The sequence below is a fragment of the Metopolophium dirhodum genome, chromosome 4, assembly GCF_019925205.1.
Source record: "Metopolophium dirhodum isolate CAU chromosome 4, ASM1992520v1, whole genome shotgun sequence".
Classification (NCBI taxonomy): Eukaryota; Metazoa; Arthropoda; class Insecta; order Hemiptera; family Aphididae; genus Metopolophium; species Metopolophium dirhodum.
In genome coordinates this window covers 21,710,683-21,722,845 of record NC_083563.1, presented here as the reverse complement: position 1 = coordinate 21,722,845, position 12,163 = coordinate 21,710,683, and the positions used below count along the sequence as shown (strand labels likewise).

The 12,163-nt window shown below is 26.5% G+C and overlaps 1 protein-coding gene across 1 annotated transcript; it reads left to right on the top strand.

Moving 5' to 3' along the window:
* The first annotated feature begins 1,537 nt into the window (after positions 1-1,537).
* Positions 1,538-11,015, top strand: LOC132943529 (fanconi-associated nuclease 1-like). The gene is made up of 12 exons (XM_061012566.1): positions 1,538-3,048; positions 3,123-3,318; positions 3,663-3,890; positions 6,724-6,855; positions 6,980-7,214; positions 7,970-8,181; positions 9,158-9,273; positions 9,367-9,533; positions 9,602-9,739; positions 9,821-9,943; positions 10,643-10,754; positions 10,826-11,015. The coding sequence occupies exons 1-12, from the start codon at positions 1,821-1,823 to the stop codon at positions 10,885-10,887; spliced, it is 2,949 nt and encodes a 982-aa protein (XP_060868549.1). The 5' UTR covers positions 1,538-1,820; the 3' UTR covers positions 10,888-11,015.
* Positions 11,016-12,163: the final 1,148 nt, after the last annotated feature.

The following is a 12,163-nucleotide window of genomic DNA, read 5'->3' as shown; positions in this document are numbered from 1 at the left end:
ACCTATATATAAAATAATAGGTACCTATTATAATTTGTAACAATACTATAGTTCAAAAGTTGATAACTTTAGATGCTTGAATTTTAAACTAAATATTAGCATTTTCTAAACAATATGAAATAATTTTTAAAAGGTAGTTTGAATAATTGCAGTTAAGCTACCATTTGATTTTTTTATTTTAGATTTTGAGCTGAGCGAGTGTTGATTTTACAATGATTTGTATCTTTATTTTATTTTTGTGTCTGTGTACACGATAAGTAGTCGGAATATTGCTTCGATTTTCAATTTCAGTATCTTGCTCGATGATGGGAAAGTGAAACTAGTCGGTGCATCAAGTTGGAGGTCAACATTTAAAATTCCCAGTTATAGTTTTCAAAAGCGCCGGGAAAAAAAATTACTTAATCGATGACAACATTTAACAAATTTTTTTTTTTATTAACATGTAAAATACATTTATTGGTTTATACCTATACTATCTGTAATGATATTTACAATAAGCATATGTGTGAAAAAAATATAAATACAAGGCGTGGAGACGTGAAGATAGAAATCACCCAGCAGTAACACTCAGATTATAAAATTTAAAAATGATTTTGTAGTTAAGAATGTTTAAAGTGTTCAACTTTTATAGCTATTAGGATTGAAAATTTAAAACAGGTATCCACGTAAGTAGGTTATTTTGTAACCAAAATATATAAAAACACAGTTCTTTTTATACCTAGTAATTTTATGATCAAATTTGGACGAAATTAGATATTTAAACGAAGAAGAACGATTTTAGTTTTGTGTTAAATTTTAAAAATATTATTCGTGGGTACTTGAAACTTCTAAAGTATATTATTATTATCTAGGTACAATTAATATGATGATAAACAAAAAATAATAATTTTACTTAACCGGCTACCGTAGTACTGTATTAATAATAACAAATTAAATATAATATAAAATATCCTAGGCTGACAAACCGTCTCCGATCAGATTCGTTTTTCGTATACAATGATATTATTATATTCGTATATCATTAAATTCATATTTAACACCAGTCATTACTGCACTATTACAGTCACCCACTCATAAAGATGTAATCTACTGTACGTCTGTACAGCAGAGCGACATCCACTTAGCCGCTATTTTTTAGAAACACGTATTTCAACAAGTTAAAAAATTGAGCAAATCATGATTTTGGAAGTTTTACCCTTATTAGGGTGAAGTTTGCGATTTACTATATATGTATGTATTATAGTATGTATTATATATAATATTATCATCTATGGTATTATACTATTATATATTTATATGGTATTATCTACGTCATTATGTATTCATAGCATGGCATAGTGTCTCTAGCCGTGGCCCGTGAATCGTGATTTATATCATTTTATGATCATGATTTATATAAATCACGGTCTTAGAAGATATCTTCGTGATATAAATCCAAAGAGCTCAGATACAATACCCGCCAAATTTTGTTAGCACGCCGTTCTGTTATTGTTCTGTTATTACTAATGCTTATCTGTTTTTAGTTTTAATAATTATTAATTTTACACTTGTGTTAATGATAATGTATAAATTATAAATTGTATAATGATACATTCAATACAAGTTAGGTTTGCTCTAATGGTGTATGTAAGCCTCAGCTTACTAATTATTGTTATATTCCTATAGTTATTATATAGTTTTATTTTTTGTATATACCTACATCATACTTCATTATTATTAATATCAATTTTATTTTATTTTGATTTTTTCTGCTTTTGTTTTTGTTTTATTACAATTTCCGGCTCACAAATAAAGAGGTAACTCTTTGATACCTACTGAATATGGATTCTCCATTTAAAACTCCATCAAAGTTGCCCGCATCTCAAATGTTACCATCCAGTGGTTCATCTTCACCATTTACGCCAAAAAGAAGTAAAATTAAGAAGATAAGTGAAGGACATGATTCTGTTTCTCGGATTTTGGCGTTTGATGAATCCAATAACTGCTCACCTACTAGAAGGAAACTAGATTTTTTATCATTTAGTCAGCAACCATTACTAATTAGTGAAAATGAACATATTCAAACTAACCAGACAACACCTGTTAAAATAGAACAATCAAATTTTGAAAAAAGTAAAATTTTATTATCTCCAAGTATTAAGGTTCATCCTAAGCGATTTAATATTTCTGAACAAGATAAAAATGTTATCAAATCATCTCCAAATAAAAGATGTAGTTCAAATAACTCTACACCATCCAAAAAATTAAAACTGTTAAATGCAAGTGCAGGTTGTAAAAAAATAACTTCTTTTTTCAAACCCATAAATGATCTTGGTAATAATTTTTTGCCAGCTAACCACAAATCCGATGAGGAAAATATGAATCCTACAGTGAAAAACTGTATTAAATCTGAGTTTGTTGCAAACAATACAAACGGCTGTAAAAATATAATATATTATGATAAAATTCCACCATCAAAAATCACAATTGAACAAGGTTTAAATCATAAAAATGACAAACTAAAGGAAAGTGTTATCGAGAGACAAGTTACCCCAAATCAAAATGATAATATTAATAACATTGAAGTTCAATCACCAAAATTAAATAGTGTTAGCTTAAGCCTTCCAAATGGGCAAAAATCAAGTCCAAAGAGAAAAGCTGTTAAAAGTCCACGTTCAAATAAAACAATAGTAAAAGAGTTAAATATTGTAGGACAAGTTACTCCAAGTAAAAATGGAAGCATAAATAATACTCCTTTGACGAGTCCAAGAATTATGGAATACTTAGATAATAAAGTTGATATTTCTGGTGGCGATACATACAGCAGATTCATTAAGTTAATTGTTTTCAAAGCTGAAATCTTCTGTTTTGGCAAAGAAGATATAATGAAAAAAATTGAGGGTGCAACTAATGATGAACTTAAGATTTATGGAAGGTTGATATCTAGAAAACATGGATGGATTCGTGCAAATGGGCCTGATGGACTTCAAAAGTATAGAGAATTAAATCTATGTCATAATTTTGATAGTGTTTTAGAATCATTAGCAACCAAACAATTAATAAATACAGGTATGTAGCACACAGCACACACATAATTTATCATTTAATTAATTTATGAGTTATTATATTTTTTTGATTTTCAGATGTTACTTCTTGTGAACTTGACTGCCTACTAAATATTCTAAAATCCCATGAACTTAAAGAATTACAAAAGGTATTCAATATTAAATTAAGTTCCAGCAATAGTCAGACTAAACCTGCAATGATAAAATCATTTATTAAACATGTAAAGAATCAAAGAACATTTTGTGGGAATTCAGCCAGTAATTTAAAAGAAAGGTTAGTCTAAGAGGATGCATTTACCCATACATTTGTTGTCCCCCTTTACACACGTACAACATAGCAAATTTTCGTTCACTAGTTTCAATAGCGTGTTGTTTATTTTGATACTTAAGCTTAAGCACAGATAATGTTCTTACCTAAAAGTTTTATAATAGGTCAATTCACCCTAATATCAAAATTAACAGCACACTATTGAAACTAGTGAATGACAAAATGGTATGTCATGCGTGTGTAAGATGGAGACAAAAAATGTATGGGTAGCGTCCTATTAAGGCTATTATATTATTTTGCATAATTTGCCTAATTATAAGTATCTATATTTTGAGTTTTTTTTATTTTAGAGTTAAAAAAATAATTGGCTATTGTTTGAAACTATCAGATACGTCAAGAGATGATATAATGAGCTGCTTAATATATGAATCGTACCCTTATTTTATTGGAGATGAAAAGGACAGATTTCGTGATTGTTTTAATAAATTTTATATGGTTGAAAAAAATTTACTAAAATTTCCTACATTTGAAACAAAACGAGTTTCAGTTAATTTCAGTTCAAAAGATAGCTTTGAAATGTAAGTAGTTACTATATAAATTGTTTCACTTATTAGTGAAAGTATTGTTTGTAAAATAATATAATGTAATAGCAGTTGAAGATATTTGAAAAATGTCTGTATTAACGGGTTGAACGAATTAAACGCCAATTCAAATGTAGAAAACTAAACATATTTTTTGATCATTTTTGTTTTTGGTGGATTATTGTAATATAAAATATTATTATCTTTTAAATGCATATTTTAAAATTTATTTATTTTTTATTTATTTACTTATTGTTATAAACGCCTATAAGGCTCAAGTACAGTAAAGATAAATTATAGTAAATCATAAATACTTAAGGGGCCTCGCTATAGCATTGATTTAAGGAGTTTCTAATCTCGTCATCGCCACCCGAGGTCTATGTGTTAGTTGTAAATGATTATTAGTGTGTGTGTGGTGTCCATGTGGGTCAATTTTACCGGTACAGAGGGCTCTCGCACGCATTCGCATGTACATGTATGTAATATTGTGATCATGAAAAATATTTTATTTTTCAGTCCAACATACGATTATAATTCCAACAATACGTCGCAGCGATTACCTCGATTTGCATTCTGACAAAATATTACTTTTTTCCACAACATGTACGAGGGATCGATCAAAGCACGTTTTTAAAATTGTATTTAGTTAGTTAAATATTTAAGTTGGAAATTGTGAATTTTTTTGAATTTTTTACAATATTTACTGCAATTTAAATTACAAAAATTAAAAATGTGGCTCAATCTTTCCCTTGTATATATTACGGACAATCCAAATATTTTTTCAGAATGAAAATTGTGATAATTGTCGACACGTATCATTGGAATTAGAAACAGTAGTTTTTGACAAAAAAAGACGTGGTGGTAAGGCCCCTTAGATATAATATCATCATAAAAACATTATACAAATAGAGTACATGATATTAATATTAATAATAGTAACAAATAAATATAAAGCAACCAATTAGTAATACAACAACAACAATAAAATATTAAGGACATTTGGTTTAACGTATGAATATCTTATGTATAAAACAAATCATAGTATTTTAAATCATTGCATTGCCTGGCAAATCCCAAGGGATAGTTGTAGCCATAAGTAGTACGGTGAAATGGAATAGAAAACGTAGGACAGAATCGTGAATTATATTGAGGAACATAGAAATTTAAGGAGTGTAATAGGTCCGGATAGGATATAACAACATTTATTAACTTATGCATACAATTGTCTGGAAGTAAGGGAATCTAAATCTAGGCTGGCCTGAATAGACAATAAAGAAGTAGTTGATGAAAAATAACTGTTGACTAGCAATTTTCTCTTATAAGCGATGAAACGTATAAACCTTCTTTGGACTCTCTTAAGGGTTTCAATAAGGCCAATGTGAGGGATTCCAAAGGACAAAACAGAACTCTAATATTGGTCTAACCAAGAGGTATATAATGTTTTAAGACATAGCTCGGTATTAAATCGGTTTTATCACGGATTAAGAAACCAAGACTTCTAAGTGCTTTAGAGCAAATATATTCAATATGGGAACAACATAATAAATTAGTTTGGAATACCACACCCAGGTCATGATACCTATTAATTTCAACTAGTTTATCACCACATATATAATAGTCATTATCTATTTTATTTTAGAACGAAAAAATAACATTTTAAAATATTTTAAAGTGTTTAATTTAAGCCTGTTAGAAAGGCACCAATCACATAGTCTGTTAAGGTCGTCTTGAATTAAGCTAGAATCCTCATTTGAATAAACTTCAGCATACATTTTTAAATCGAAAATTGTAGTTGTTTACTTTAATATAATTTTACAATTTTTATTTGAAAAACAAATATTTTAAACTATTCTATATTTTTTTTTGATTCAGATTTTTTATATAATTCAAATTTAAAAAAAATAAATACTTTTTGAGTCTATTTGTTCACTTGTAGTAATAATAATAATACCACTAAGGTCACTATTATTTATTAACAAACAATCATTAATTGTTTTTATTTGTTCAGTTGCTGATTATTACTTTTTAGTAGGTATCTAGATCCAATACAAAAACTAAATCATTACTACTCATATTGACAGTATAAATCTATGTTGGTAGGGAAGGGGGATCAATTAATCTGGAATCTGTTCCTTTGGTACTACCAACCGAAGGGTGCAAATTTCGTATTATATGAAATAAAAATAAATTATCTAGGTACCTACTAAAAAAAATGTCACATTATTATGGGTACTTCAGGATCAGAATTATGGATTATTCTGAAATATTCCATTGTCTTCTTGGTACAATTAAAATTTTTTTGATCTTTTGCTTGTTTTTGTCACTTCCAAAGTAGTAACTAATGTAGAGACACCTGTACAATTTTTTTTTCAAATTCTGAACTGAATGCTTTAATGTCTGAATCAGACTTGCAGCTTTATCTAATGTCAATGTTTTCATTTGTAAGCTATAGTAGTATAAAAGTATAGTAGCACAGTGAATTTAATCTAATATCTGATTTCAGACATCTAAATATCAAATAATTAAAACATATTGAAGATCTTTCTTCTGTCTTACACATTCTTACAAAAAAAAAAAAAATATTATTGTAATATCAATACATTTATTTCTTGATTTTAGATCTAAAATAGTTACATGATGAATACATTGAGTAAATATTTTATTTATTTGGTTGTTCTTTTTATGTAAAAATATTCAAATACTGTAATTATTAATGATTACACAGTGTAAAAAATGTATTTAAACATATTGACGGATCAGTAGATAATTTAATAATTTTCCATCTATTTTTTTTTTATATTTTAAATTTAACATATATTATTAATTTTAGGTACAAAATTGCTTTGAGTCTTCGTCATGAAGTTCAGTTACTTTTAGAGCAAAAAGATCATGAAAATGCAATTTTAGTATTGTGTACTGTGTTTAAAAAATTCAAATCTGCTGTATGTGATAAATGCATTGTGTGAGTATTTTTTTTAACATATAAAACATGACTAAATGATAACTTAATATTATAAATAACTACATTTTAAACTATGTTTGCATATATTATATATTTATATTGGTTTTTGTTTTGTTATATTCAGAGAATCACTATTAAAAATACCTACCTATATGCGTAAATACTCTGCAATATCTGTATACGCCCATACATTGTTCAAAAATATAACAATATTAAAAAAATGTAATAGTAATAAAGACTTGTGCAAAGAAGTGTTGGAATTTTTATTAAAACATAAGGAATTTTCAATATCTAAACAAGCCGATTTACATATTGAATTAGCCAAAGTTTTTGAATCACAATATAAACAATTAGATGTTGTAAGTATATCAAAGTAATATTAAGTATAAAACAATACCAAGTAGAATATAGAGATAATTTTTTAACATTAAATATTATCTTCTGCTTAATCATATCAATGCAAGATTGTGGAGTTTTACTATGATAAATTTAAATCATTGATAAATCATGGCATTGCAAAAACAATACTGATCTGTAAAAAACTTAAAAAATAATTATATCCATGCTATTAAACATTATAAATTATAAAAATGTATCTTATATTGTAATAGGAATCAATCAAATGAGAAAATAAGAGATATCAGTGATACTTTTTGGCCGTATTTATATGGATAAGTTGTTTAAGCAACCAGAAACCTTATAAAGGTTATTTTGAGCAATTGTTCTCCAGCATAATTTTTTAGTTTTAATTATAATTATATACAATTTTTTGTTTTTCATTATTAACGAGTATAGTACATTTTTTTTATTGTAATTTTTAATTTTATCTACAAGTTGATTCATAATATTATAATATAATACATTATTAGATAGTTGGGGGTTGTCATATATTTTTGTGAGCTTATGAGAGACCAGTATCAGAAAAACAATTCTGACAGAATAATTGAGCTTGTGAAATATATAATATAATATATCCTTTTCAGAGTACGTACTACTTTTACTCAAATTCCAATTTTTATACATTGATACTTCTTAGAAAAAATTTTATAAACCATTATATTCCTCACTTTTTGCTCTGAGTTTAAAAATGTATATTTTCTAATTTTTAATTTAGGCAGCAAATATAATACTTAATGGCCTCAAGGATGACAATATGACTGAATTGGGTCGTCAGATGTTGTCCAAAAGAGCAGTGATGTATGCAAATCGAAAAATCAGGAAGTTGAATAATGAATTAAAAAATGAATTATTGAGTTTTGCTTCAAAGTCAGAAAAACAACCACCCAGTACAACAATAAATGGACAAATAATTTCAGTCAAAGAAAAGTATAGTAAACATTTACTATTTTAATATTTTAAAAATAACCATTAATTTGATCTCAATAAGTGTAGTTAGACAAATATATAATTCATAACATTATACACATCATACAACATAATATTATTATTTGTATTATTTAAAAATAATACTTTAGTAAGTTAACTATAAGTAAACTATAGTTTTTTTTTTTTAATTATAGATATTTAAAACTATTAGTCAAAACTTGAACTTTTATACAATTTTATATTTACTAACTATACATAATTTTAAATTGTAACAATACGTTAATAACAGTGTAAATAATATGTTTATTGTTAATTGAAAACAGTATTTTTGTAAAAAAAATAATGTACTAAATGTATTTTTTGCTAATAATTAGATTATAATATGGCTGTTTGCAATAAATGGTTGTGGATAGACATTGATTTAGGCACTACATCTTACATCTATGACTCTATTTAGTATTTACAACTGTAATGCAAATGTATGATTTAATTTGAAATGAAAAAATCCTTTTAAGAGGACGCCACACGGGCATTTGTTGTCTTAATCTTACACACATACAATTTTATGTTCATAATTATTTTACTCTGTAATTTCTAAAATTGGAGTGAATTTACCCCTTATAAAATTTAAGGATAAGAATATTATCTAGGGCATCTCTGAGGATTTTATTGATATCATTATTTTTAAATTAAAAAAATTTAATTTAATTTAATTTAAATATATTTTTAATTTTTTTAGAAATTATGGAGTTAACGGTATTATTGTGAAAATAAAATTTGCCATGTACGTTTGTAAGACGGAGACAACAAATGCCCGTGTGACGTCCTCTTAATATTATATTTTTAGAAAGTGGAATAAGTCTGATACTGTATATTTAACTAAAGAACAATATTTTTCATCATAAACATAAAATAATATTATATAAAAACTAAGTTTTTTGTCCCATTTATAATAAATTATAATATTTTGGTTTAGAGGTTCATCTGGTCGTAAGCAAGTATATTCAAAGAAGACTGAGAATGGTGATTTACTTTACATGTCTGTTGAAGAATTAGCCATATCACACTATAAAAGTCAAGGATTTATGAATGGTAATTATTCAATTATGTACAGTAATTATATATTTATGTTTCATATAATATATTGAATAAATCATTTATAACATTACACATTTATATTTATAGGATTGCATGACGAGGGTCAGCTTATAAAGTCAATGTTCTTACTATGTTTTTGGGAAATAATATATGGTAGTTATACACCACATGTTCTCTTCATCAGCCCATATCAAGAGTGCCCGTTGGATTGGAGAACTCGTCATTTCTATAAAATTAGAGAACAACAAATTAAAGTAAATTAAAAACAATTATTTGGATTTAATAGATTTAAAAGTTAAAATATAAATAAAAATAAATTTAGGACCGAATGGCAGAATTGAAACAAATGAATGTTGATCAAATATGTGATATGTTGAAAAAGTCTTGTGATGAATACTATGATACTCAATCTGTAGTAAATTGGAAATATATGAATGTTGATAACTTACCTTTGTGCCGGGTAAGCTTATCATTTTTATGATGTGTTTTCAACCTAACATTTAGTTTTTTGTAACTCTTATTTATTCATTATTGGTTGTAGACATTGTTAGAGTGTGTTGGAATAGAAGTGTTCCTTGCAATTGGAGATCAAATATTGAAAGATGGCAGAATTTATTTGCATGGTATGCCAGACCTTGTTGTTTGGGATGTTTTTAGGCATAAGGTAATATGTGATTAAATTAAAATGATATTTATTTATAAGTATACACGTCTCAGATCTTATAGCATTAAAATGTACTTTCTACTTTATATATAAGTTATAACACAACTAATCTTGAAATATTTGCTACATACCATAATAAGCCATTAAAGTATACAGTGTGATTGAACACTCATTATTTCAAAAAGTATAAATGTTTTTTGAAAATATTCTTTTGCATAGTTTCAACTTATTTATGTAGTTTATTAGTTATAAATATTTAAAGTTTAGATGAGCGGAGTAGTGGACAAACATTTTGCGGGGTGGCCCGTACCACTCCACTCCGCTCATCTAAACTTTAAATACTTATAACTCATAAACTACTCGCCCTAAATTCAATTTTTATGTATCAAAATACTTTGAAAAATTTAATTAAAACTCGTATGTTGTCATTCAAAAAAGTAAAAACATAAAATAAATCAAATTTTAAACAAATTGGTATCAAAACTTAAGAAGTAGCATTAAAAATTTAAAATGTTAAAAATATGCAACAGATACAATTTTATACTTGGAATCATCTTTAATGCATAAAACCAATTTATAGCTTATTCTATGGTTCTTAAAGATATCTCAAAATAATTAGCTAATGTTATAGAGTTTGAGCCCTGTTGGATTATTTACATATTACTTTGCTTAACCATTTACTGTTAATTTGACCATTAGTGCATATTTGTTGAAGTAAAAGGGCCCAATGATAAATTATCAGAAAGACAATATTCTTGGTTACTTAAACTTATGGAATTTGGTGCTAATGTTGAAGTCTGTCATGTTGTTGGTTTGTACTTGATATCTCAATAACTTTTTTTATTGGTTTTGTTATTTAACTTAAATTTTATAATTTTTTAGGTAATGGAGGCAAAAATAATAACTGCCAATCCAGTAGTCAAACCTGCGAAAATATAAGCTGATATTGAGGATATTCTACTATTAATTTGTTTTGTCTAAACATTGGATACATTTATATTTTATTTTATATTTTAAGTTAACCAGATTATGTTATACATTGTGTTGAATAGATTATAATATGTATTTTATATTTTTAAATTATTATTATTACCACCGCTTACAAGAATATTTGTTTTTATTTCCAAATCATGTGATGTATCAGGCATATATTATTTGTTTTTATTTTGTATTTTAAATATTATTTATTCATTATTTGTTGTCCTATTACTTATTATCACACAATGTTGTTATTGTGCATTTATGATCAGTACACATTTCCATACAACAAAATCTTTAGGTATACATCATTCATGATAATAATGTAAAGAATATAAAAAGAAGTACAACTTACATTGCTATACATTTACAAACGGGTAACATGCAAGAATATTCTTATATATAAAAATTCAGCCAGTGTATGTGCTTGCAAAACTCGAAAAGTAAGTCGTTTGATTGACTTGCAATTTTGACTTAATGTCTAATACTGCATTCAAGTATGCGCATTTTTTTATTTATATATCTACCTAAATACTTGATTTGATCAGTACAAAGAAATTTGGGGGCTTCAATGATGAGCTGCTGAAATGGATATGGAACTTTATCTTTGCCAACCGTCCTAGTACATAATTTATTGTCAGTAATACACTAATTATTAATACATAACATTTAAATTTCAAAATTGTAAAATTAAGTAGTGCATTTTTTAACGGAATTTCATAACTGTTCCCGGATTACCAGCACACATGTCACACTCTGAATTTGAAAATTATGAATAGTCAAATAAATAAAAATAAAACAAATAAAATTGTATTACTTCGAAACATCAATCAGCCAAAGTTACTCAATAGCAACATAGGCGCACATAGGTTGTGAATTTAGGGGGTGCTGGAATAATTTATGGTACACAGACCTGTGGGGGGCTTAGCCACCCAAATCCCCCTAATACTATAATAACTGCATTGCGATGATTATAAATTTTTATTGAAAATAAAAACAAATATTTTAAAAGTAATTATATTATAAGTTATAATAATATGTAATCATTAATATCAATTTCAATAACAATAACAATAATAATAATAAGTAATTATTAATGTTAAACAAGATTTAATTTTCTGTTTGATATTGCAAATTTTTGCAATATAATTTCCCCCTCTATTTTATTGGTGAGATTTCTCTCAATGCTAAGTGTAGATAGCTTAGTAAATCTTTCTTGGCCCATACTGGTGCAGTGGTGCG

Coding starts and splice junctions, on each gene's coding strand:
- LOC132943529 (XM_061012566.1), top strand. CDS start 1,821: ATGGATTCTCCATTTAAAACTCCATCAAAGTTGCCCGCATCTCAAATG. Junction 3,049..3,122: donor CAAACAATTAATAAATACAG/GTATGTAGCACA, acceptor TTTGATTTTCAG/ATGTTACTTCTTGTGAACTT. Junction 3,319..3,662: donor GCCAGTAATTTAAAAGAAAG/GTTAGTCTAAGA, acceptor TTTTTATTTTAG/AGTTAAAAAAATAATTGGCT.